At 41.3% G+C, this 23,628-nt stretch overlaps 1 protein-coding gene and 5 non-coding genes across 7 annotated transcripts; 4 read left to right on the top strand and 2 right to left on the bottom strand.

Moving 5' to 3' along the window:
* The first annotated feature begins 223 nt into the window (after nucleotides 1-223).
* map3k8 (mitogen-activated protein kinase kinase kinase 8) lies at nucleotides 224-7,463 on the top strand. 2 transcript variants are annotated; one of them, XM_031749063.2, is made up of 8 exons: nucleotides 224-365; nucleotides 970-1,332; nucleotides 1,465-1,635; nucleotides 3,039-3,300; nucleotides 4,044-4,150; nucleotides 5,024-5,176; nucleotides 6,337-6,583; nucleotides 6,675-7,463. In XM_031749063.2, the coding sequence occupies exons 2-8, from the start codon at nucleotides 970-972 to the stop codon at nucleotides 6,797-6,799; spliced, it is 1,428 nt and encodes a 475-aa protein (XP_031604923.1). In that variant the 5' UTR covers nucleotides 224-365; the 3' UTR covers nucleotides 6,800-7,463. The 2 variants fall into 2 exon arrangements, with proteins under 2 accessions (XP_031604923.1, XP_031604925.1); XM_031749065.2 differs by having other exon boundaries at nucleotides 235-369.
* Nucleotides 7,464-12,309: 4,846 nt separating this feature from the next.
* trnaa-ugc lies at nucleotides 12,310-12,381 on the bottom strand. Its single transcript has one exon. It is a non-coding gene; the product is annotated as a tRNA-Ala (tRNA).
* A 2,054-nt stretch (nucleotides 12,382-14,435) lies between these two features.
* Nucleotides 14,436-14,508, top strand: trnag-ucc. The gene has a single exon. It is a non-coding gene; the product is annotated as a tRNA-Gly (tRNA).
* A 227-nt stretch (nucleotides 14,509-14,735) lies between these two features.
* On the top strand, nucleotides 14,736-14,807 carry trnag-ucc. Its single transcript has one exon. It is a non-coding gene; the product is annotated as a tRNA-Gly (tRNA).
* Nucleotides 14,808-15,327: 520 nt separating this feature from the next.
* trnag-ucc lies at nucleotides 15,328-15,399 on the top strand. Its single transcript has one exon. It is a non-coding gene; the product is annotated as a tRNA-Gly (tRNA).
* Nucleotides 15,400-17,817: 2,418 nt separating this feature from the next.
* On the bottom strand, nucleotides 17,818-17,899 carry trnas-aga. The gene has a single exon. It is a non-coding gene; the product is annotated as a tRNA-Ser (tRNA).
* Nucleotides 17,900-23,628: the final 5,729 nt, after the last annotated feature.

The raw sequence follows: 23,628 nt of genomic DNA, 5'->3' as shown, positions 1-23,628 counted from the left end.
AATTTGTTTTTTATTTTATTTACTACGAATAAGCTTCAGTGTTGGTGATATATTATGCATCCTACATTAAACGAGACACGTCTCCCGATAGGAAAGCACCCAACAGTCCTGAAAGCTTTTCGTTTTTTTGGTTGCTTTTTTCATTTGAGGAAACAAGAAAAGGGAAAACGAAACCTACAAAGACAGCGAGAGAGGGCTGCTGGCAGCTGACACTAAAGAGGTACTCCACCTCCACAGACACGCCACACTTCCTGTGTTTACTTCGTTCTAAACACAATCCACGGAGCTTCGTACATCAGACAGTCTGCGGGGCGCCACAATGGAGACACAACAGTGCGCTTAAGCTTCCGACTCAATTTCATAAGGCAGGTAACGCGTGTTTTCTGTCACTCAAAGAAGCAACTCCTGTTATTCAGCGAAACTCTATTTTTTCTTTAAGCAGCTGAATATTTGGCAGATAGCTAGTTATAGCTCTACAGCTACTGTTTTTGTTTGTTTGTTTTATTTTTTCTAGGCAGCTATTCTAAATTTGCATGTTTGGATCGTAATACGGTTTATTTTTTATGTATTTATTTCAAATTTTGCGTGGAGTTTGCATTAACGCGCATGTGTATGATGGGCATCGAGTAATGTGAGCTGAACTCTTTATCGCAGCATCATAATGATAATAATAGTTATAATAATGGGCAGTTGTTGTTTTATAGATGTATAATAAGGTTTAAGCTTTCCTGGGGGGGCTTCCCAGCTTTACTGTGAAACTCCCTTCTTTTGCTTGGAAAACAGCCCTGTGAAGCCCCTCCCAGCTGTGTGTTCAGCCAGCTGTATCAAAGCTTCACTTCTTAAGTGTAGTTTCACTGCACGTCCTGCTCCCCACGTGAACCTTCCCAGTCATGAACGATCCGCTCGCTTATACAACTCAAGTCAGCACGGAAACAGTCCCCACACTGACCTCCTGATGTTTGATTTTAGATGGAGCTGGACAAACGGAGCATTAACATGGATTACAAATATGACACGGGAATAGAACTGCTCTTGGCTCACATGAATTTAGAGGACATTATTAACGCTGCAGAGACTCTATATCGGCTGGAGGAAGAGGAGGAAGAAGAAATCTTGTCGTTGGAAGACGAAGAAGGACTTTCCCAGGAGGAGATGGATGAGAATGAGGAGGCAGGGGAGATGGTGGTTTTGGGGAGTGAGCAGAAGGACTATGCTAATGGAGTTCGATATGGGACTGTGACAGAGATCCTGTCCTTTGTCAACCTCCTGTCCAGCATGCAGACGGCAGCCTTGCCAAACCTGCCAGAGGAAATGGGAGTCCTCCTAAATAAGGTGAGGATCTTGTTGTTTTTTCTTTTTTTAATCTCCAAAGTAACCTGAATGTTTAGTTTATATGGTCAGGCTAGAAAAACTTGCATAATTTTCTTTTTTTTTCCTTCCTAAAAACAAATCTTGTTTTTGTAGAAGGACATGGCTGTGAAAAAAGGCCGCTACCAGATTAACATGGACGTGCTCCTGTTTCCATGGAAATTGACCTACAAGAATCATGGGTCTGGCCTCGTGCCTAAGGGCTCATTTGGGAAAGTCCACTTGGCTCAGGACACCACCACCAGGAAGAGAATGGCCTGCAAACTGGTGAGTCTTCCTGATCGGTGACTAGAAATCCCGCCTGTGCTTGACTTCTCGACAGCTCTTGGCCTGCGTGCCAAATATTTAACCTGCCAAATACTGCTCGTTCACAGTCCAATTACTCCTCTGTTTGTACAAAGATTGTTGGTGCCAGCGTGACATTTGCTATGTTTACTGAGTGAAAGAGGAACAGCGCCGCTGAATGAAGAACTATTTGTTCTTGTAACAAACTTACAACATGAGCTGGGATTAATGCAAGACTGGAATTTCAACAGTAACTTCCCACAGCTCCTCTGGATGTTTGTGACAGGGTCAGATTCATTAAAGACACATGTGAAAACCACACATGCTGCTTCTATCTGAGCAGATCTATGCTTGAGAAAGAGGAGGGAGGGAGGCAGCGTGCTTACGCTGTTGTATGGAAAATATTGACAAATGAGGAACGAGTACTTTCCTATCTAGTCAGGTGTTATCGTCAGAATACTATGTTGACACAGTGTTTTTTTTTTCACGCTGTTGTGAATGTACTGCAGAGGATTTACTGGAAATAGTTTGCAATAAGGGCTTGGAATTAGGATGTCCTTATCTGCTTAAAACAATGCCATCATCAGTTAATAATTACAGAGAAATTATTTCTTTAAAGAAACACGACTTTAAAGTTATCACTGACAAACTAATAACAATAGATGTCTTAAAGCACAAAAAAACAGGATAACAGTATGTTACTATGTCAACTAATCTGTTAAATACAGAAAGAGTCAGTGTCCTTGTGAAGTATGTATTAAATGTATACTTTATTTGCAGAGTTAACTGAGCTGAACTCCCTGATTAGGCTGTCAGGGTAAAAAAAACAATAATTATAATAAAAATGAAGCCATTAACTGTAGTTCCTTTAATAGCCACTCGAGGCTGGCTCCAAAACTTCAGCATTTTAAATGCAAGTTGCACATTTTGCTCTCACACTGTGTGGTGGTTAGTACTGTGGATTCCTGGGTTCAAATCCACCGGCCAGCTGGGGCCTTTCTCTGTGGAGTTGGGATACGCTCCAGACAAACCACAATACAGAATTGGAAGAAGTGGAAGAAAATATATGGATAGATCTAAGTATGCATTTTACCGAGCTAGCTAGCTCTACCAATAACTGAAAAATCCTCTGTGCACTGTCAAATAAAGCCACCCTAACCAATAAAATTGCAAAATGTGAAAAGTTAGTCTGTTGTCACTGTAAGCAAACACTGATCCATTTGCCCAACAGTCGCCAGGATGGCTCATTGAGCTCACTGGCTTCATATTTCACAGTCAAATGCAATGGTGTCACCGAGCCTTTTAACTCACTCCAAGAGATAAGATGAACATGTTTCCCAAAACGGTGGGCTATTTGTGATCATGTGTCTTATCTCCCTCGCTAGATCCCCATGGAGAACTTCAAAGCCGCTGATGTAGAGTTTCAGGCCCGCTTTCGCCATGAGAACATCGCAGAGCTGTACGGCGTTCTGCTCTGGAACCAGAGCATCCACCTGTTCATGGAGGCTGGCGAAGGTGGCTCTGTGCTGGAGAAACTGGACAGCTGCGGACCAATGAGAGAGTTCGAAATCATCTGGGTGACCAAACAAGTCCTGCGGGGCTTGGAGTACCTGCACTCGCACAACGTCATTCACCATGACATCAAACGTAAGCATAAAAGATGTTTGTCACTTACTCTTAATGGATGTGCTCCATGGTACTGAACAAGTACATAGGTTACAGGAAATTATGCAATCACAGTTTGTATCTTCTATGCGTCAAATTCAAGCCACAGACGGATATTGCTCTTGTGAATAACTCTCAATTCGCTGAAAAAAGTGAATCAGTGAACAGCCACAAACCAAGCAGATCACAGGAATCTGATAGATTGACTGATGCTTTTTCAGTAATTCTTCAAAGGTAGCCTGGTCACAGTGACTGGTAGCTGTCATGACAGATCACACAAATACGCCCTAGTTACTGCAGGTGGAGCTCAGCTGAGGAACCACAGCAGTGCTGCTGGGATCAAAGCATTCTCCAGAGCTGTCTGTCAGCCTCACTGCTTAAAGGCTCGCTGGCTGTCTGGAAATTCCAGCCTGCTTCTCATGCTCAGTCAGGGTTACAATTATGGTCCAGAGAGGCAAGTGACTTATTAAAATGACCATTCTGGCCCTCTGACAAGCTGCGGTTCTTAGCATTTCCTGCCTGCAGTCAAAATATGTAATTAAACCTTGGTGACGTTTTAAGGAGAAGGATGAGTCTCTTCATGGCAATTTCCTTTGCCAAAGCCTGTGACCTACTTATCATTTTCATGCTTAAGATCAATACAGACTCAGTGGACCTGAAACTGAAATCTTATCAGTTCAAGCAACAACTTGAATCACACCTCCTTCTTTTTCATCGCTCCACAGCCAGCAACATTGTCCTGATGTCAGACAAAGCAGTGCTGGTGGACTTTGGGCTGACAGTGCAGATGACAGACGATGTATACATTCCCAGAGATCTGAGAGGAACAGAGGTAAGGAAATAAGCCGCTCCGCCTTAAAAGATGTGAGTTTAGCCCTGTAATGAATGCAGGCCTTCTGTTTTGAGTAATTACTCTCTCCAATCAATGCTTGCTTTTCTTTTGCTGATCTGGAGCATGTGTGTTGACACGTGACTCACGCTAGACTTCCCTAGGGATTTTAGCAAATTAGTCCCACGACTTGTCAGCACTTGTGTGCTTTTCCAAAATGATTACAGAGTCAGTGACTGGCAAGCATTAATTTAGAGCAGTCAGTGCACTCATTGGCCTCACAGCCGCTATTAATAGTTTGCTGATGCTCAGGGCTTTCAGCTCTTTAAGTTGTTCTTTTTTTAGGATGAAGATTTCTTACACACCTTCTCACCCACTGGTCCTTGCTTTCCCATGCTTATGTGTCAGTCTATATAGTTCTGTGTACATGCACCTCTGGGCCTCTCAAGGGCTTGTGGAAAGTCCCAGGGCAGACACCCAGGAGTAATAATAAGAGAGGCACAGCCTGTAAATACGCTGGGCTGCTCAGGGTTACATTAACATGGGAGTGCAAGCTGGAATTTCCAGCAGAAAGACACAAAGAGATGAACTCTGGTGTGTTTATCTTTCACCCTCCAAAGGCCAACACACTTCTGCACTTCCCTTACCTTTTTTCATGCGCAGCGTGGGTCTGCAGGTTGCTTGTTTGGTTGCAGACAGAAAACCCCTTTTACACCAACAACAGGTCACTTCCTGTTTGTTGTGTCTCGCTGACACGGAGAATTTGACTGTCGCACTGAATAAAAAGGGAACTTATTTCTCTCTCTCTCTCTCTGCCATTCTGATCTGCAGCCCTGTTAAATGTCACCCATTAAACATCCCCCTTCTTTCTTTCAGATGTATATGAGTCCAGAGTTGGTTCTGTGTCGAGGACACAGCACCAAGACAGACATCTACAGCCTGGGCACCACCATCATTCACATGCAAACCGGTAGTCCTCCCTGGGTCAGGAGATACCCACGCACTGCATACCCATCCTACCTCTACATTGTAAGTACTGCACATGAAAATCACATCATATGGAAATGAACACAACCAGAATGGTTGGTGCAGATATTTGTGGTCCTCACAGGATGAATTTGTGATATTGGGGGAAAAAAGCATATTTGAATTTGCGTACCAGAGACATCTGATGACCCTAAAGTTGGATGCTGATGTTTGCCTTATTTGGGAACGTCGCTATCTCTTAAGTTTCAGTGCTCTGATTTATGACCAAGTACTTTCCCATTAGCATGAGCTGACCTTTATGCTTAATGCTAGATTGCATGATAGTAAAATAGTATTGTAGATGAACTGTGAAAGGTTTCCCATGAAATAGTTATTACACACCAAATTAGTACTTCACATAATTTTGTTTTTGTTTGTTTTCATTTCTTAATTTTTATTTTTTCCTAACATTGCTCTTAAAAAAACAACAACCCCACTGTATGCTACCTGCACCTCAGTGGGTGGTGCACACTGAATAGCATGAAAGCAGTGAATATTTTGGGCCAACACAGACCTAAAGGAAAGAGACAATCACTCATTAGGAAAAAAAAAAAAACTTTAGTGTTAATGTTGCTCTTTCCCAGCTGCAGGTATAAATCCACCTTGGTTACCAATTACCATTGGTGACTTACGCCTCTGTTACGCGCCTCAGCAGAGACAGTCCTGTGTTGTTAGTATCCTGCGAGTCAAATAGTGACACACTTACCGCACACAACATGCTCACGCCCTTCGCAGTCAAGATTGCCAGGCGATAAAGAGGATGTTTGCAGTGGGTGACCTGTGGCTTATTTAGTCATTCACCACTGTTTCGTCTAAAAGCGTTCCATTACATGGGCTCTTTCCATTTTAGCTAGTCCCATTTCTGTTTTTAAAATGATTATCAGCTTTTTTGCTCTGGCCTGTTGCTCACTTCCACTTGAAACTGCTGTCATAGAGAAGTAGCATTACTGGGCAAAGTCATTTGTACGGACTGAGCTTTGCAGCTGCTCCTTGTTCCTGTTTATTGTAACCACACTGGTTTTACAAACCACTGCTCACATAGCCACTGACAAAAAAGGGCAGCTTCGGTTCTACATAGCTGTTTTTTTCTTGAGTTATTTGGAAGTACTAGCTTTGTTTTTCTCTTCTTTAATGACAGTCTTGTATTATCTGTCTCCAAACAGATCCACAAGCAGGCCCCTCCTTTGGAGGACATAGCGGAGGACTGCAGCCCAACTATGCGCTCCTTCCTGGAGCGAGCCCTAGAGAGGAACCCTGTGCTGCGGAGCTCGGCGTCTGAGCTACTAAAGGATGACGCTATCAACCCGCCCAGAGAGGATCAGCCGCGTTGCTGGAGTCTTGACTCAGCCCTGGAAGAGGCCACCCACACCTTGCTACGGCAGCAGAGCCAGCACCACGACACCACGCAGGGTAAAGCCTTTAGTGCCCAGCTCAGTTTGTTCTCTGTTATTAATAATAAGCTTGCTACTTTACGTTAACATGTACCTCGTCTTCTCTGCAGAATCCTCTCTGTACTCTGAAGGTTCTGGACACATCAGGAGGAAGGGCTCATTGTATATTGACCTAGGGGCCTTGTCCGGTTACTCTAAACTGGTGACGGGGCCCCCTTCCTCAGAGTATGGCTAACAAATGACCAGAAAACACCATTTATAAGGCTGAACTGCTCTTAAGGCCACATAAATGGCTGAGACTCGTGGACAGCTATAGCCAGCATGACTCGTAATGATGTAAAACAGCGAGCAAGACTTGGAATGAATGGATCCAGTTTGGCCTGAAATAGAAAACGCTGCAGGACAGTGTTTGGATGCATTGTGAATAAATAAGCATTATACTCTACATATAATTTCCCACACTTCTTTTGTGGGATGTTTGTACTTTATTTCAGTTCGGGTTCATGGTGATAAATGCACGCTGTTTTCTTTTCTCCCAAAACCTTCTGAAAAAAGTTATTGTATCATTTGAGTTACTTAAAGTGTAAGCTGTGTCTTAAAGTATGTGTGTAAACATGTATGATGTGTAGTTCTTTTCGAACGTCCTCCTGTTAATTCCTGTGGAATATTCTTGGCAACACTGTGCTTTGCAAAATGAAGCTTCTGTGGAATGAATGCAATGAGTGATTTTTTTTTTTTAATGTTCTGTACATCCACTGAGATGAGGCATGCGCTGCTTTATACTGAAAGGGAAAAAAAGCAAGGGATTTATTTCTGTTTTCTTTTGTATTAAGTGTAAAAGTTACCCAGAGTTTTTAAAGTGTCATTCTGCAATAAATGCAATAAACTCAAAAATCCCATATGGTCTGTGTGTATGTCACTGCAGCCTTAGCTTTAGCAGCTATTCGTTTTTGAAATTGCTAGTGGAGATTCATGGAAATGCAAAGGAAACTGAAAACTCGAGTAGATCCAATAAATGATACAATTAAACATTCGACGATATGTGCAATACTAGTCCAGGCTTTTCATCCCCAAACTGTTCCCACAAAGTTGGGAAATTCTCCAAAATGTCTTGGTATGCTGAAGTATTAATAGTTCCTTTCACTGGAAGTAAGGGACTGAGCCCAACCCCTTAAAAACAACCCAACACCATTATTCCCCTCCACCAAACTCTACACTTGGTGTTCTCCTGGCAATTGCCAAACCCAGGCTCGTCCGTTGGATTGATGAAGAAGTACGATTCATCACTCCAGAGAACACATCTCCACTGTTCAGAATCAGAAAGGGTTTTATTGCCAAATGTTGAGCAGGTTTACAACATTAGGAAATTGCTGCGGTACTTAGTGCAAACATACTGTCATATAATGCTTAAATAAACATAAAAATTAAAATTAAAAGTGCTAAGTAGATAGAGTTCAGTGCCAGCGTGCTTTACACCACTGTATTGCTTTGCATTGCTTGGTGATATAAGGCTTGGATGCAGCTTCACATCTCTTTTGAGTTCCCAACTCTCAGAGAAAGCCCATATTTCATGCCTCGCTAAAACAAAAACATTCTGCACCCTCAATGAACATCAAGCAGTCATTTTAAGTAAAATGCAACTGAAATTTGTCAAATCAAAGATTTATTTAATTTAATAATTAATCACAAAGGAAAATGTGATCAGTACAAATCAAATTTATATCAAGTAAACCAGACCAGATTCCACTGAATTTAATATTTTACATTGTAATTATGTAACAAAATTTACATGCAATTAAATTAGATATACTCAGCATTTTGGGCACCTTATGAGCGTGTGTTCCTGCTGAAAGCAACAATAATTTACTTCTGCTTTCTTTAGTATTAAGTGTAGAAATTACCAAGAGTTTTCAAAATGTCATTCTGCAATAAATGCAATGAACTCAAAAATCCCAAATTGTCTGTGTATATGTCACTGCAGCCATAACTCGTTAGCAGCTATTCATTTTTGAACTTGCTAAGGGAGATTCCTGGAAAGGTGAATGAAATTCAAAACTTGAGTATGTCAGTATGTTTCACATTCAGTCAGCTGACTGCCTCTACTTTCTTTTTCTTACAAACGTTAACCGTCACCAGTCCCACGTCTGCAGAAGGAGCTCCTGGAGCTGGGCTGACAGTTTTTTAGAATGAGCAACAGACGGGAGGCATTACTGAGAATCAGTTTATTAAAATCATGATTGTTAGCTCTTACATTTGATACCTGAATGTTACCTGTATGTTATATCTGTACTAATGGAAAAATGCAAATAAATGTGCAGAAAAAACACAAGCATTTCATCAGAGATGCAACGAATGATACAATGAAACATTTAACATCCAATGACATATATCCTTAGATCACTGTAATTAGTTAAAATATCAAGGTGGTGTACTGGAATCATGAATGTAATTCTGTTGCAACTTTTCTATTTGGCTTTTTGAGGTAAGACAACCCATTTACCAGTGAAACCTAGAATCTGATTATACCAACAGGGTTTAAAGGGGCTCTAACAAACACTTCCTTCTTTTCTGCCATAGATTCTTCATGACGTTAGCAAAGTTTCGAATAATGATATCAGCATAAGAACACATAACCCACGTGCAGAGAAGGGTAGTAACTAATTACATTTACGTAGCTACATTTACTTGAGTAACTTTTTAGAAAAAAATCACTTTTAGGAGTAATTTTACTACACTGGGCTTTTTACTTTTACTTGAGTAATATTATTATGATGTATCACTACTCTTACTTGAGAAAAAATTCTGACTACTCAGCTCAATGTGAGTAACTTCAGTGAAGGAATAATAAACACGTTTTAACCAAAAATGCATGAGACACAGACACAAACCTACAGTTGTACATAAGGTTTGTTGTTTTAATGTTATTCTATCTGCTGAGCCTGTTGTGCCATTTGGAGAAGTAAAGTAGCACCATAGGTAATATACCTACTCTAAATATTAGTTTAATAATGATTTGGGAAAGTGTTTCTTCTGCTTAGATTTATTATTTTGCAATCATGTTATTAATAGTATTTAGTACTATTATTTAGTATTTAGGGGGTTTTTTTGCTTGCTCTTTAAAATACCAAAACTTACACAAAACTTTACATTTTTGTCTGTCTGATTATCTCATTTTTAAACATTAAATCAAATATTATGATCAGTTACTCAAGTAGCCTTTTTTACTAAAAATGTTTTTACTCTTACTTATTTCTTGGATGGCTACTTTTTACTTTTACCTGAGTAAAACTACCTTGAAGTAGTGCCACTATTACTTGATTACAATTTTGGCTACTCTACCCACCTCTGCCCACGTGAGATGAAAGGTCAGAGTTCATACTGCTCTTGTTGAGGTTCCCGTTTATTATCCTTAACTTTTGCTTTTTCTGTGCCTCTTATTGTGAATCTTACATTTTTCTTGTAAATCGTCAGTTCTTGTTTTTCTGAGTGTTAGTCTTTTTTCATGTGCCTCCTTTGTTCCCCGCTATCTGCTTCTTTCATTTTGAGTTTGCTCTTGGTCCCCCTTTAGATTTACTTCCTGTTTTATTTTGAAGGTTATGTGGAGATATTACTACAATAACCTTTTCACCTGCCTTAGCAGAACAGCATTGAAACTCTGCCGACTCTACAGAACGCCCCGACCAGGCTAGAACAATTCCTGTTTCAGCATTTTGCACCAACTTCCAGCAAGCTTTAGACCAGATTTTAAGATCTTTTAAAATTACTTTTAAGGTCCTTCATCACCTTGTTTCTAACTACAACTCTGCATTATCATTATCATTATCAGTATTATGGTTTTTACACATTAGAAGGGTAGTGATTGATGGGGACTGCAAACCAGGAGGAGAGAGGGAATCCATCTGCAATTACAGACATGAGTGCAAATATGAGCTTGCTGGACTTTATGAATGTCCAAATGCACAACAATCCATGCGATAGAGGTGGCTGGATCAATCCAAATATCGAGACTTCTAACGTTTCTGTACTCTAAGTTCAGTATGTAGCCCTCTGAAGTGGGTTCAATAAATTATTCTTTTATAAAAGGAAAAAACGAAATATGTAATATGCAATATGAAAAATGTCTAAACCTTTGGGGGTTGACTGTCGTGTCTATTTTATTTATCCCCCATGACTTATTTAAATAACAGAAGTGAAGCCGAAGTTCTTTAGAGCATCCTGGGTCTCCAAAAGTCCCATGTTTGAAATACATGAACAACAAAACTCAGCTGGAAGGTGTGTTTTGCTCTATTACCTTATTATTGTGGAAAATAAAAATCAAAGTGATTCAGTGCTCTTTAAAATGTGTTCAGAATTAGCAAATTGGTGTTGATTTATCCCATAAATCATGACACAATGCTCTCCCTTATAAACACTACCTCTGTAGATCATCAGTATGGGTATCAGTGTTGGTATCGGCAAAAATTATGTAGTATTTACTTGTTATTGGCTTGATACCAACATTTGCAGTATCCCACAGCACTAACATGCAAAACTTGTCCAAACCTTTCAGTCTGGACCAAAATTAAAGGTGATTACAGAGTATGAAACACCAGCTTTCTCTCACTGTAACAACTCTTTTGAATTCCCTGTTGGCTTTCTAATTCTCAGTTTTCCCACATTTCAGCAAATCTGATCAGATTTACCCAGCACTAATCACTCTACATGAATCACAACTGCATGACTAGAAATGTTCATGTTGCATTTTCTACAATATTTCAGCAGTAAACAGCAATAAAAAAAAAAAGTAAAAAACCCCAAACTAGCTTTTTCATTGGAAGCCTCTTCATGTGGGTTTTCCTGAATTCCCCAATCTAGCAGCTAGATCACAGAGATCAAACGTGAATCAAGTTGTAGCAAAGTTCGCCACTAGACAACTTTTATTTGTTCATATTTAGTCATGGGCAGTATCTGCTACTGAATTTGCATCAGGGAAACCCGTGTGGTGTAAAGTGTTGTGTCCTATCTGCAGCCCGGGCCCACTCTTCCTCTTTCTATAAGCGTCACATGTGAGTGGGCGGTGAACTCAGCCCAGAGACGTGCCTGTCACACTGAAATGAAAGTTGCAGTATTTACTGTCACGGTCAGGGTTTCCACAGAGCATTGCAGACAGATACTGCCACCTGCCGGCAGCCTTCACAAGTACTAGGACGAGATCCCGACATGTGCTGCTGTAGGCTCACTGAAGACTTTAAAAACTGAGGATTTCTTTCTCTTTGGTGTCCTCGTGTGGCTCCTGGTCTACTTGAGAACGTGTAATGCTGCAAGAAAGAAGCATAGACTTGATTTGCTGCCCTCTCCACGTCTGTTCCTCATATAAACTGCAAAGCTTGCAGACTTGTCAGAGTTCAGCGAGGGTGGAAAACTAGTCAGGACATGAAGTGGCAAAAAATATAATTGATCTGCACATAAGCATGGAAGCTTTTATGGCTTCTTCAAAGTTTTTAGAGAAAATGAAAACAAAAATACATTAAAAAGTGGTTAAGATCGTGATTAGATCTATTGTTTGTCTTCAAATATTACCTACCAGCGTACAAAGATCAGACTGTGGAAATGGGCTGGACGATTGTGGATACGTGGTTTTTACCTCCACACCTAATGAAGTGACTGATACGGAGATTTTTCTACAGTACATTTCACGTCTACTACCTTACTGCGACTCTGACATACTGCAAAGCGGCACCACGCTATGTCAGCACTTTAAAAGTATGGAGATGCCGGGGATTGAACCCGGGGCCTCATACATGCAAAGCATGCGCTCTACCACTGAGCTACATCCCCTCTGAGTCGCCGACTGTGAAGCCAGCAGTTGAACGAATCCTGTGTATTGGCCTGATTGATACATATTTTAGGTTAACATTGTTTATGACAGAATTAAAGAAATAATCATTAAAGTACAATTTGATACTTCAAGTGTGTTTTAAACTGGCAGATATTTAACTTCATGTAATATAACCGATTGTAATCTGCTACAGCGCTCTTCTTTTCAACGTCCTGTTTTGTCCATTGCTCCTTTGAATAGTAAGTGGCTGCTGCCTAGTCAGTTTTACCAGTGACAATGAATGGGTCGTAATATTTAAGCACAGTAACAGGCACTTAAATATGAAAAAATATTTGTAAAATATTTATAAAGAAAAAAATTGTTTTAAGAATCCATTATCGAAAAACTGCTTGAAATGCCTCGACAGTGACATCTGCTGGTAAGAGGAGGCAGTACAACAAGAATGAGTGTTAGGGGGCTCCAGAGGACAACGGCAGTCAGAACACTTTAGGTTTGTCATGCTCAACTGTAATTGGTAAAGCAGGACGGCCTCTATTCCCAATCAAAGTATATATATCATTTCATTTTGTAGTATTTGTCAAAAGTGTCCACATATATTTTTGATAACATGTCCGTGTTTTGTTTTGTTTAGTTTTTTAAGTTAAGCAGTAATGTTACTTGTTTCAGTTAATGCTAGCAATATTTAGCTTGTTGTAGTGGCTCTAAAGGGGTTTTATGATGCGTTCCTGAATAAGTCAGGAGTTCCCAGTCAGAATTTGATTCTGGAATGTCCCTTCAACTCGGATTTCCCACTCAAAGTTGTCAGCAACCCCCAGCAATAGTAAACAATTGTAAAACTGTAAAATTTTAACCTATACTGCCACTGTTGTGTACTTGGGACTCACTAAACAAGCCGTACATAGAGGACTGACCAGGCTCTGTCCATGAATGTGCTGCAGCAGTGTTTTTTAGCACAAAAACAAGTATTAAGCTGTATTGTGGCACATGAATGGATCTACCTTGTTAAGAACCAAAACACATCCTGTTTTTCCTTGATTTTTCTGGAGCAGACTAACTCTGGAGTTATGAAATAAAAACTTTTGTATCTTGCTAACTAAAGATCCAGCTGCTGTGTTTCACAGGGAGGGAAAAGAAAGAGAGCTAACTTCACTTAGAGATGGAGAAAGATAAGAAAGACAGGAGAGGAAGAAGCGAGGTTAGATTTAAGGTAAGGATGTTCACTGGGATTTGATAAATGGAAAGTGAGGTTTGCTAACTTTGTTACTGAAATGTTGCATGAAGATCCTCTGCAGGTTAGTGCAGGATAAACAGGTTAGCTTGCTGTACTGTGATGGATTTAAAGTAAAGCACTGTGTTGAACTGGTGCACAGAAGCTGTGGTGTTCATGGTCAAAGTTATGTTACATAAGTATTAGCAGAATTAATATGAATTTTAGCTGATGATGCTGAGACTCATTCACTGAATTCCACTTTCATACCAACCTTCTCAGCTGTTTAAACACGCTGGCTGAACAGCTTGATTCCAGATGCACATCGAGCGATGGTAGTATAGTGGTGAGCATAGCTGCCTTCCAAGCAGTTGACCTGGGACCTGGATCAATAGTGGGACAACGACCCTCAAGACCATCTCCAAAGTGGACAGCCCCCCACTAGGGATTAAATACCTGGAACCTACACAGACATTACAAGTAAAGTATAAAGACAGCATAATCAGTGTACTATTTTTCACTTTGAGTTCATTTCAGAGGTGGTACTTTTTCACTTTTACTTGACTAAAAAATTTAAATCAACTTCAACCTTTAGCAGAGTGTCTCTGTACTTCTCCTTAAGTAAAGAAAGGCTGTACTTTTTCCACCTAGGCAGCTACTTTGGTGAGTGAGCACTCCAGGATTAGTAGGATGTGAGAGAAGACAGACAATCTTTTGGTTTCTAACTGAAGCAGCTTCTGCAGTGCTTTTCTTATGTTTCGCTTCACTTGCTGTGTTGGCTCCTTTGCGCCACATAGTTTTATGAACTGGGGAGTGAACAGAAGCCTGATTCCAGATGTGCATCAAGCGATGGTGGTATAGTGGTAAGCATAGCTGCCTTCCAAGCAGTTGACCCCGGGTTCGATTCCCGGCCATCGCAGCTCTCTTTCGTCACAGTATAATGGAGGAAAGGCGTTGGTTTTTAATAAAACTAGCTTTCATCTTTTTTTTTCTTGATGTAAACATCACTCAACACTTCACTTCTCTTCTCTTGCCTCGTTGGCTTCTTTGCTCCTCCTATTTTCCACTCTCCTCCTCTCTCAGCTGTTTAAAGACCTGGCTGAAACGCTGGCTGAACAGAAGCCTGATTCCAGATGTGTGTGTCAAGCGATGGTGGTATAGTGGTGAGCATAGCTGCCTTCCAAGCAGTTGACCCGGGTTCGATTCCCGGCCATCGCAAGTCTTTTTCACACCTGAAGTGGGAAAGCCAACCACTAGGGATTAAATACTTGGAACCTACACAGACATAACAAGCAAAGTATAAAGACACCATAATCAGTGTACTGTCTGTGTGGAGAACAGAAATCGTTTAAGACAGATTTTTACTTTTTACTTTGAATACATTTCAGAGGTGGTACATTTTCACTTTTACTTGAGTAAAGAAGTTGAATGAATACTTCAACTTTTAGCGGAGTGTTTTTAACACAGGTTTCTGTACTTCTCCTACGTAAAGAAAGACTACATTTTCCACCTTGGCAGCTACTTTGGTGAGTGAGCACTTCAGGATTAGTAGGATGTGAGAGAAGATAGACAATTTTGGTTTCTAACTGAAGCAAGCATCACTCAACACTTCACTTCTCTACTCTTGCTGTGTTGGCTCCTTTGCTCCTCCTATTTTCCACTCTCCTCCTCTCTCAGCTGTTTAAAGCCCCGGCTGAAATGCTGCCTGAAGCTAAGCCTGATTCCAGCTATGTGTCAGGCGATGGTGGTATAGTGGTGAGCATAGCTGCCTTCCAAGCAGTTGACCCGGGTTCGATTCCCGGCCATCGCAGGTCTCTTTTGTCACAGAACAATAATAAAGGAAAGTCATTTTATATCAAAGATAAGACAATATGTGTAATAAGGGGATATTCCTTAGATCTAATTTAATAATGACCATGTTCCTGCTGCCACACGTTCCCTGCCACGTTCCTAACATGTTATCAACGCATTTATTTCTCCCATCATTACTACGGTGTATCATTACAGACCTTTATTACTTCAGAAATGCTTTTATTCTGATGACTCAAGCATGCTTTTATATGTCCCAGCCCCTCGAACAAGTAAAATTTATGGCAGTCTGAATGTAACTCACCTGTATGAAGCTTTAGAGCTGCATGGATATAATGCCAGAGAGAGCAGAACAGTTACACTTATGCAAAACATTAAGTTACATGTCATGTGACTCTTCTGCACAAAATGACCCCCATGAGTGCCGCCTACTCCAATCAGAGATGGTATCAGACAATGATAATGATAAAATTCAATAACATAATACACATATATATATATATATATATAAAACGATAAAATCCAACGCAAGACAGGAAATTAATGTTGAAAAAAAATGTTAATCGTGGGATTTAGTGCACAAAACAATAAGTTAATGCTGAGTGCACACTCAATGCTGCTGTTTTTATTTCTAAGGTGACAGCCGCACAACACAAAGAGATTTATGTGTTGGCTCCCTCACTAAATAAGCACATGTAAGTTCTAGTGACGATGCCATACAGAGTTTGCATTGCTGTGACTTTACAGGTGGGTTTCATCTTTTGGTGTTAGCAAGCCATAGATCGAAAAGTGAATAATACTGATTGTCTCTGCATCACCTGCTACCTGCTAGTGGGTGGGATATATTTGGGAGAAGTGAACATTTTGTCCTTAGAGTTGATGTGTTAGAAGGAGGAAAAATGGACAAGCGTGAGGATTTGAGTGAATGTTTGATAACTGGGTCAGCGCATCTTGAAAACTCCAGCTCCTGTGGGGTGTTCCCAGTCTGCAGTAACCAGAATGTATGAAAAGTGGTCCAAGGAAGGAACAGTGATGAACCAGCAACAGGGTCATGGGTGGCCAAAGCTTACTGATGCACAAGGGGACCCAAGGCTGGCCTCTGTGCTGTGATCCAACAAACAAGCTGCGAAAGGTCAAATTGCAGAAAAGTGTCATGGTAATTCTGATAGAAAAGTGTCAGAATACACAGTGCATCACAGTTTGTTGGTATGGGGCTGCATAGCTGCACAGCAGTCAGGGTTCCCATGGTGACTCGTGTCCACCAACAGTAGTGCTAAAAATGGGCATGTGAATATCAGAACTGGACCACAGAGAAATTACGGACCAGGTGGCCTGGTCTAAAGAATCACTTTCTTTTTTACATCACCATCACCAAATTCTCCACATTTTAAATCCAATCGAGCATCTGTGGGATGTGCTGAACAAACAAGTCTGATCCACGGAGGCCAGTGATCCCATCTTTCTTATTTGTTGTGTATCTTAAACTGCAGAAATGTTGTGGCAGCTTATATGTTGGGTTCCTTTGACCCATGAACATAAGAAGAGTATCTAATGCAATACAATAAAAGATGAGAGGAAAACAGCAAGTGACATAATTGCATTTCTCATTTGAAGCATAAGAAATGCATTGTGTTAGCTCTCATAATAAACTCTGAATCCATCACCAGCACACTGCTGTCATGAACAAACTTGAGCACTTTATTAGCAGATCCCTGTGAGAAAGGATAGCCTCGACTGTATTCAGCAGATCTCAAGGACACATGGATCATGCTTTGTTGAATAATTTCACATTTCAGAATTCTGCTCCTTTGTAAATAAGAATTTTAGTGTCATGTTTTCAAATAGTAAGTAAATACTTTACACCGACCTACTATATGCTGACACAACAACCTGAAATATGATTTAAAGAACAGGATGTGCCATTAAGGCTATACAGAAGAAATAGCTTAGACCTTCTAAACAGATGACACACGCAAACATGTAGCCCAAATTTACAAATGAGCATGTTTATATTTCAATATATATATACATACATTGATTAGTTACTGGTGTTCATTTAATATTTCAGTGGTGCTGCCCTAATGCCCTTGCTGTTTTCTGATGTTCTCCTTCAAAGAAAAATAATTTCACTAAAAGACTCTTTCTCCTCAGGGCTGTGGACAATAAATGTTTTTTAGGTATCTGGGAATCTACACAAAACGAATACAGCTGGACTGATTTGCAGCTCTACGTAATCTTGTGGCTGCCATTCAGGAACATACCTCATGTAAGCATTATAATGTACAGTACCATTCAAGATATTTAGCACAGTAGCACAGGGCAAGTTCTGAATGTAGCTTTTTTGCTACAGACATGGCCGCCACCATAACTTAGTTTATGTAGATTCAGTCTCGATAAAGGTCGGATAAAAACAGAGTCACGTTGTCGGCAGGATTCGAACCTGCGCGGGGAGACCCCAATGGATTTCTAGTCCATCGCCTTAACCACTCGGCCACGACAACTCATACTCCGTCATTGTCGTCCATCGCTTCTTACCTCAGCCGAGCATTAGCTGCTAAGTCTCCGTATAGTCTCTGTATAACGGATTGAACGGCTAATACTTTTTTAGATGAACATCAGCAGTAGTGGTTTTAGATACGGGCGACACGGGCGGTTGCCCGAGGCGGCATCGTGGTGGGGGGCGGCATCACGGGCATCGGCAAAAAGAAAATTGCTCGTACTCATGCTGCCCCGACATCATGCCAGCGCATATTGGGAATGTCACAGGCACCGATCGGTTTTCTATCGCCCATTTGCTGCGAGTAAGGGCGCCCTCCGTTTGCGAGGTGCGGCCAGTGTTGCCAACTCCTCAGTAAGGAAAATCGCTATTGGTTGTCCTAAAAGTCGCTAGAAGTCGCTAAATGACGTCATCACCTAATTTGCATAATTGGTCATGCTAATATAATTGTAACCAATGTTGCTGGAGAGAGAAATAACATCGTGGAAGAGACATAAAGTGAGTAAAAAACGTCCTAAATGCATTTAGAGTTTATTTAGAACTATAAATTAAATTTCTTTTAGTAATTATTGTTTTTTTTAATGTCACAATTCCAGCCCTGCTCCTTTACCCGGGCTTGGACCGGCAAAGTGACCAAATAAGCACTCTGGTGGAGTTTGTGTGTGTGTGTTTATAAGTAGTTTTAAACCTTGTGATCCACAAACAGCATAAGAGTAAAAGAAGAACTGACTGCGATAAAGCACCGCTGCTTGTTGAGAGTAAAAGCGATACGCGCGCTTTCACGTCTTTTTTTAGCGACTTCTTTTAGAAAAAAAGTCGCTAGGGGGTCTGAAAACTCGCTAAATATAGCGACAAAGTCGCTAAGTTGGCAACACTGGGTGCGGCTGCTGCTTGCGGCACAGGGAGGAGAGGGCGGGGCGGCGGGGGATTCTCTGGCTGGCTGGAGCAGCAAAAATTACCAACTCGCAAAATAAAACAAAATAAAAACAAACCAACAAACACGAAAACACCAGACATTATGATACAGACTTATAATTTGCAAGATGCAAAATTCTATACGCGAAAAGTGAGCACGAGAGCCCTCGGTGCGCCTGCTCGCTGCTGAAGTCAAAGTAAACTTTATTGTAGTCAAAGGAGTTTGCGAAGAAAAGCGTCTAAGGTCAAAGGTCAAGTTCTAAGGTCAAATGGCCGAGAGTCCCAGATTTAAACCCAGTGGGAGTAATCCCCCCCAAAGAGGGACAAAGGACCCCTTGGTGATCCTCTAATCACATGAGCCAAGGTGTGAAAGCGGGTGTGGGACCTAATCAGCCGGGTTTCGGGTGAGCTCATTGTGAAACCTGGCCCCACCTTGTTATGTGAATTCCTGAGGTCAGATGGCCCAGGATGTGAGTGGGCATTAAGGCGTCTGGGGAGGGAACTCAAAACTGGATTATAGATGGCAGACAGTTGGTGTCGTAAACCACCGCCTCTGTTCAAAGATGGTCGCTCACAGTGGACATAGAAGGCCTCTTTCACTCCTCTTTCAAACCATCTGTCCTCTCTGTCCAAAATGTGAACATTGGCATCCTCGAAAGAGTGACCTTTATCCTTAAGATGCAGATGGACTGCTGAGTCTTGTCCTGTGGAGGTGGCTCTTCTATGTTGTGCCATGCGCTTGTGAAGTGGCTGTTTGGTCTCTCCAATGTAGAGGTCTGGGCATTCCTCGCTGCACTGTACAGCATACACCACGTTGTTAAGTCTGTGTTTTGGAGTTTAGTCTTTCGGGTGAACCAGTTTCTGTCTGAGTGTGTTGCTGGGTCTGAAGTACACTGGGATGTCGGGCTTGGAGAAAACTCTCCTGAGTTTTTCTGATACACCGGCTACATAGGGGATGACAACGTTGTTGCGTCTGTCTTTCTTATCCTCCCTCGCTGGTGTCTGATCTTCTTTTCTGTGCCTCTTTGCTGACTTTATGAACGCCCAGTTAGGATAACCGCATGTTTTGAGTGCTTCCTTTACGTGTGTGTGTTCCTTCTTTTTTTTAAATCTGGGACTCTCGGCCATTTGACCTTAGAACTGAAGAAGCTTCTCGGATGAGAGGTGAAATGTCTTCAAGCAACTTAAAGAAGTCCAGACGCTTTTCTTCGCAAACTCCTTTGACTACGATGACCTGGATGACTGAGAACCTTCACAGACATAAACTTTATTGTCTTCACCGCTACGTACAGTGCAGTATATAGAGCAGTGGCTCTTAACCTTGTTGGAGATACCGAACCCCACCAGTTTCATATGCGCATTCACCGAACCCCTCTTTAGTGAAAAATAATTCAAATTCAAGACATAGATATGTTTTTTACTGGTGCACAAAATGAGCCGTGCATGAACATCACCTTGTTCAAAGAACAAAACCAACACAATGCATGAACTTACAACAAATTACATACCTGCAAATCAGTGTGACTTCTGTTGTTGCCTTTGAGAGACCAGTTCAGATATGAATGGCTTCACCTTGGCAAGTGCCACTCTCATGTCATTTTCACAGAAAAGTCTGTTCCTTTTCTTCGTTTTTATGTCCAGCATCGTCGAAAAGGATTGCTCGCAAAGATATGTTGTAACAAATGGTATAGAAAAATACAGGGCTTTCTTAGCAATAATTGGATACTTGTCCATTTGTCGACACCAAAACGTTGAAAGCGTTGTTGTTCTGAAGAGTTGCTGTTGAACCTGGCTCTGCTGAATTTCAATGATTTCGTCAAGGTATTCATCATTGACATCTGCTGTCTCAACAGCAAACGTGAACGGCTGTCTCACCCATGCTGGATATGACTCTCTTGTAGGGAAATATCTGTCAAGAGATTTTGCAAGCTCATCTAAGTGCGTTGCAATTGTTTGCTTCAGTTCCATGGATACAGGAATATCTCCGATTCCAGACACATCTTCGATCTTACTTACACAGTTGTCCAGAAGGGGGAAGTTTGCGAAGTTGTTGTTCTCTGTTCGTCGTTTCCATAACATTAGCTTTTTTTGAAAAGCCTTCAGGTGTTCTTCCGCTTCTATGATATTGACTCCACCACCCTGCATCTGCTGATTGAGATGATTGAGAGCTGCGAATATATCAGCCATGTACGCTAAAATGAGAATGAACTCAGGATTTTTGAAGCAATCTGAATGACAGTGTTGGTGCTCTTGCAAAAACAGGGCTAATTCCACACGCATGGCAAAAACACGATTCAGCACCTGTCCCCGGGATAACCACCGAACATTAGAATGGTACAGAAGTACCTCGAATTCAGAGCCCATTTCTTTACACAGCTCACTGAAGATGCGATGCCTCAGAGCACTATTTCGCACATAGTTCACACATTCCACCACAGTTTTTAATACTTCTGCCATTTTTGGAGGCAAGGTTTTTGTTGCCAATGCATGCCTGTGCAAAATACAATGAGTCACAATGATGTGTGGTGCATCGGCTTTTACTAGCACACCAAAACCAGAGTTTTTTCCCAGCATGACTGGAGCTCCGTCCGTACAAACTGCAGAAACCATGTCCCATGAAAGATTGTTCTCTGAAGAAGAAGAATCCACAAGCTTCTTCACACCGGCTGCCTTAGTTGTTGTTGTAAGAGGCTTACAAAATAAAAAATCTTCTTTTATCATGTCATCTTTCACATAGCGCAGAAAAGCAGTAAGCGCACAAAAACAATTAGCAACGTCTGCGCTCTCATCGAGTTGAAGGCTGAATTTTGAATCAGATCGGCGACTACTTGAGCCAAGATGTCTTTACTCATGTCTTCTATTCTGTCGCTGACGGTGTCATTTGAAAGAGGAATTTGGGATAATTTACCTTCGGCCGCTGTTCCGAGTATCAGATTTACCATCTTTAACGCAGCTGGTTTCACGAGTGTTTCACCAATGGTGTGTGGCTTGCCCTGCTTTGTGATCAGGTAAGCAACTTCGTACGATGCTGTGAGGATCGGTTTGTTAACGGGTACAAATCCAAGAGCAGGCAGAGTGGGCCTTTCATCGAATCTGGCTCTCTTCACCTTGAATTCAGCAAGTGTTGTGTTCTTGTATTCCCCGTCTCCATGCAGCTTCAAGAAGTGTTCCTTTAGTTTTGCCGGTGCGAGACTAGAGTTGCTCAACTTGGCATTGCAAATCATGCAGATAGGACGCTCACTCCCATCACGTTCCGTGATACATGTGAATCCATATTGTCCATATTCGTCCGACCACTTTCTTCTTTTAGCCGACATAGTTAGTATGGATTAAAATGTTAGAAGAAATCACACTAAGTACTACCACAACATTCACATGTTGACTACTGCGCCGCACTACATTCCCATAGCGCTGATTGGCCAACCAGTGTAGCATGATCATCTGCAGCCAGTGATGGCCAGAAGGGGGCGTGTCATCACAAATTTACACGATAATTCGGGTGTGTCTGGACCTCTGCGACCTCCGTGGTGGAGGCTCTGCCAAACCCCTGAGACCGACTCACCGAACCCCTAGGGTTCGATCGAACCCAGGTTAAGAACCACTGATATAGAGAGACGAGACGACGAGGCTCCAGTTACAGCAGTGCAAGTAAACAAACAATAAATATTTAAGAGTAAAAAAATAAATATACAATTTAGGACTCGGGGTAAAGGGATCAATAACAATTTAAAATGTATATTTTATATTTTGCTGATTTAAAGTCTCACACACAACCCGTTTTTAAAGTTTAAAAAAAAAAAAGAAGAGGAGGAGTGTAGCGACTTCCACAGTCGCTAGAGGCCGGGGACTGAGCCTGCCTATTTGCCTGACGCGCTGTCAACTTTACGCAATAATGCGAGAGGTGGAATTGCTTGCTTGTTTATTAAAGTGCTTGAAAAGTTTACAGAGCAATGTGATCGGCTCACGATTCAAACTCTTAAAACATCACAGGCTCTAATGCAACAAGGGGAAACTCGTTGTGCTGCGGTCAACAAAAACTACGGCTACCCAGCCCTGCTCTGTCAAAATCAAACCAGTGAAAGACAGACTGACAACGCCCTCTTAATGTCGCCGCTAGCACCCACGTGACTCCCGTTACATATCACCATAGCAACCAAACAAATGAAAACCCAGTGATCATTAAAATTCAATACATTTAATTATGGCTCCTACAAGGAGAAACGAGCAAAAGATACAGGTAAGCAGATGTGTCATTGCATAATGGCAGGTCATGTATCCTAAAACATTAGGGATCAGAATACTTTCTTAATCCCTAAGGAAATTATGTGGGTTACAGTTCCTCCAAGAAGAAATGGTAAAAATAGTAACAGTAACAGACTAAACTCCAAGCAATATATATTATAATAATATATATATATAATAATATTAATTAGTCAGTGTCAATTGTTGATTTGTCCTGTTCTCATTGTATGACGAATTATGATGGCTGTTTGGTAGCCATTTGCATACAATGCATACTCTCTCTCTCTTCATGGGTGTGTGTGTGTGTGTGGGGGGGGGGGGTTGGGGCAGAGGGGGTGTTCGCCCAGGGCGCCAAACAGGCTAGGACCGCCACTGAACATCAGTATCAATAAACAAACATATAATGAAATGATAATGAAAGATTAACTCCAGAGTTACTAACAAAAGTCTATATTTGTTTTCTTTTTGCTCTAAAGGTAAAACCTGATGGATGTGGGGTTTTAACATTTTGTTAAAAGTATTTTTAATGCCGATGTTCCGATTTATTTGACAACATTATTGACTATGTATGTGGAT

This window comes from Oreochromis aureus, linkage group 9, assembly GCF_013358895.1.
Source record: "Oreochromis aureus strain Israel breed Guangdong linkage group 9, ZZ_aureus, whole genome shotgun sequence".
Classification (NCBI taxonomy): domain Eukaryota; kingdom Metazoa; phylum Chordata; class Actinopteri; order Cichliformes; family Cichlidae; genus Oreochromis; species Oreochromis aureus.
The sequence above is the reverse complement of the archived record's forward strand: the minus strand, read 5'-3'. Positions and strand labels throughout refer to the sequence as shown.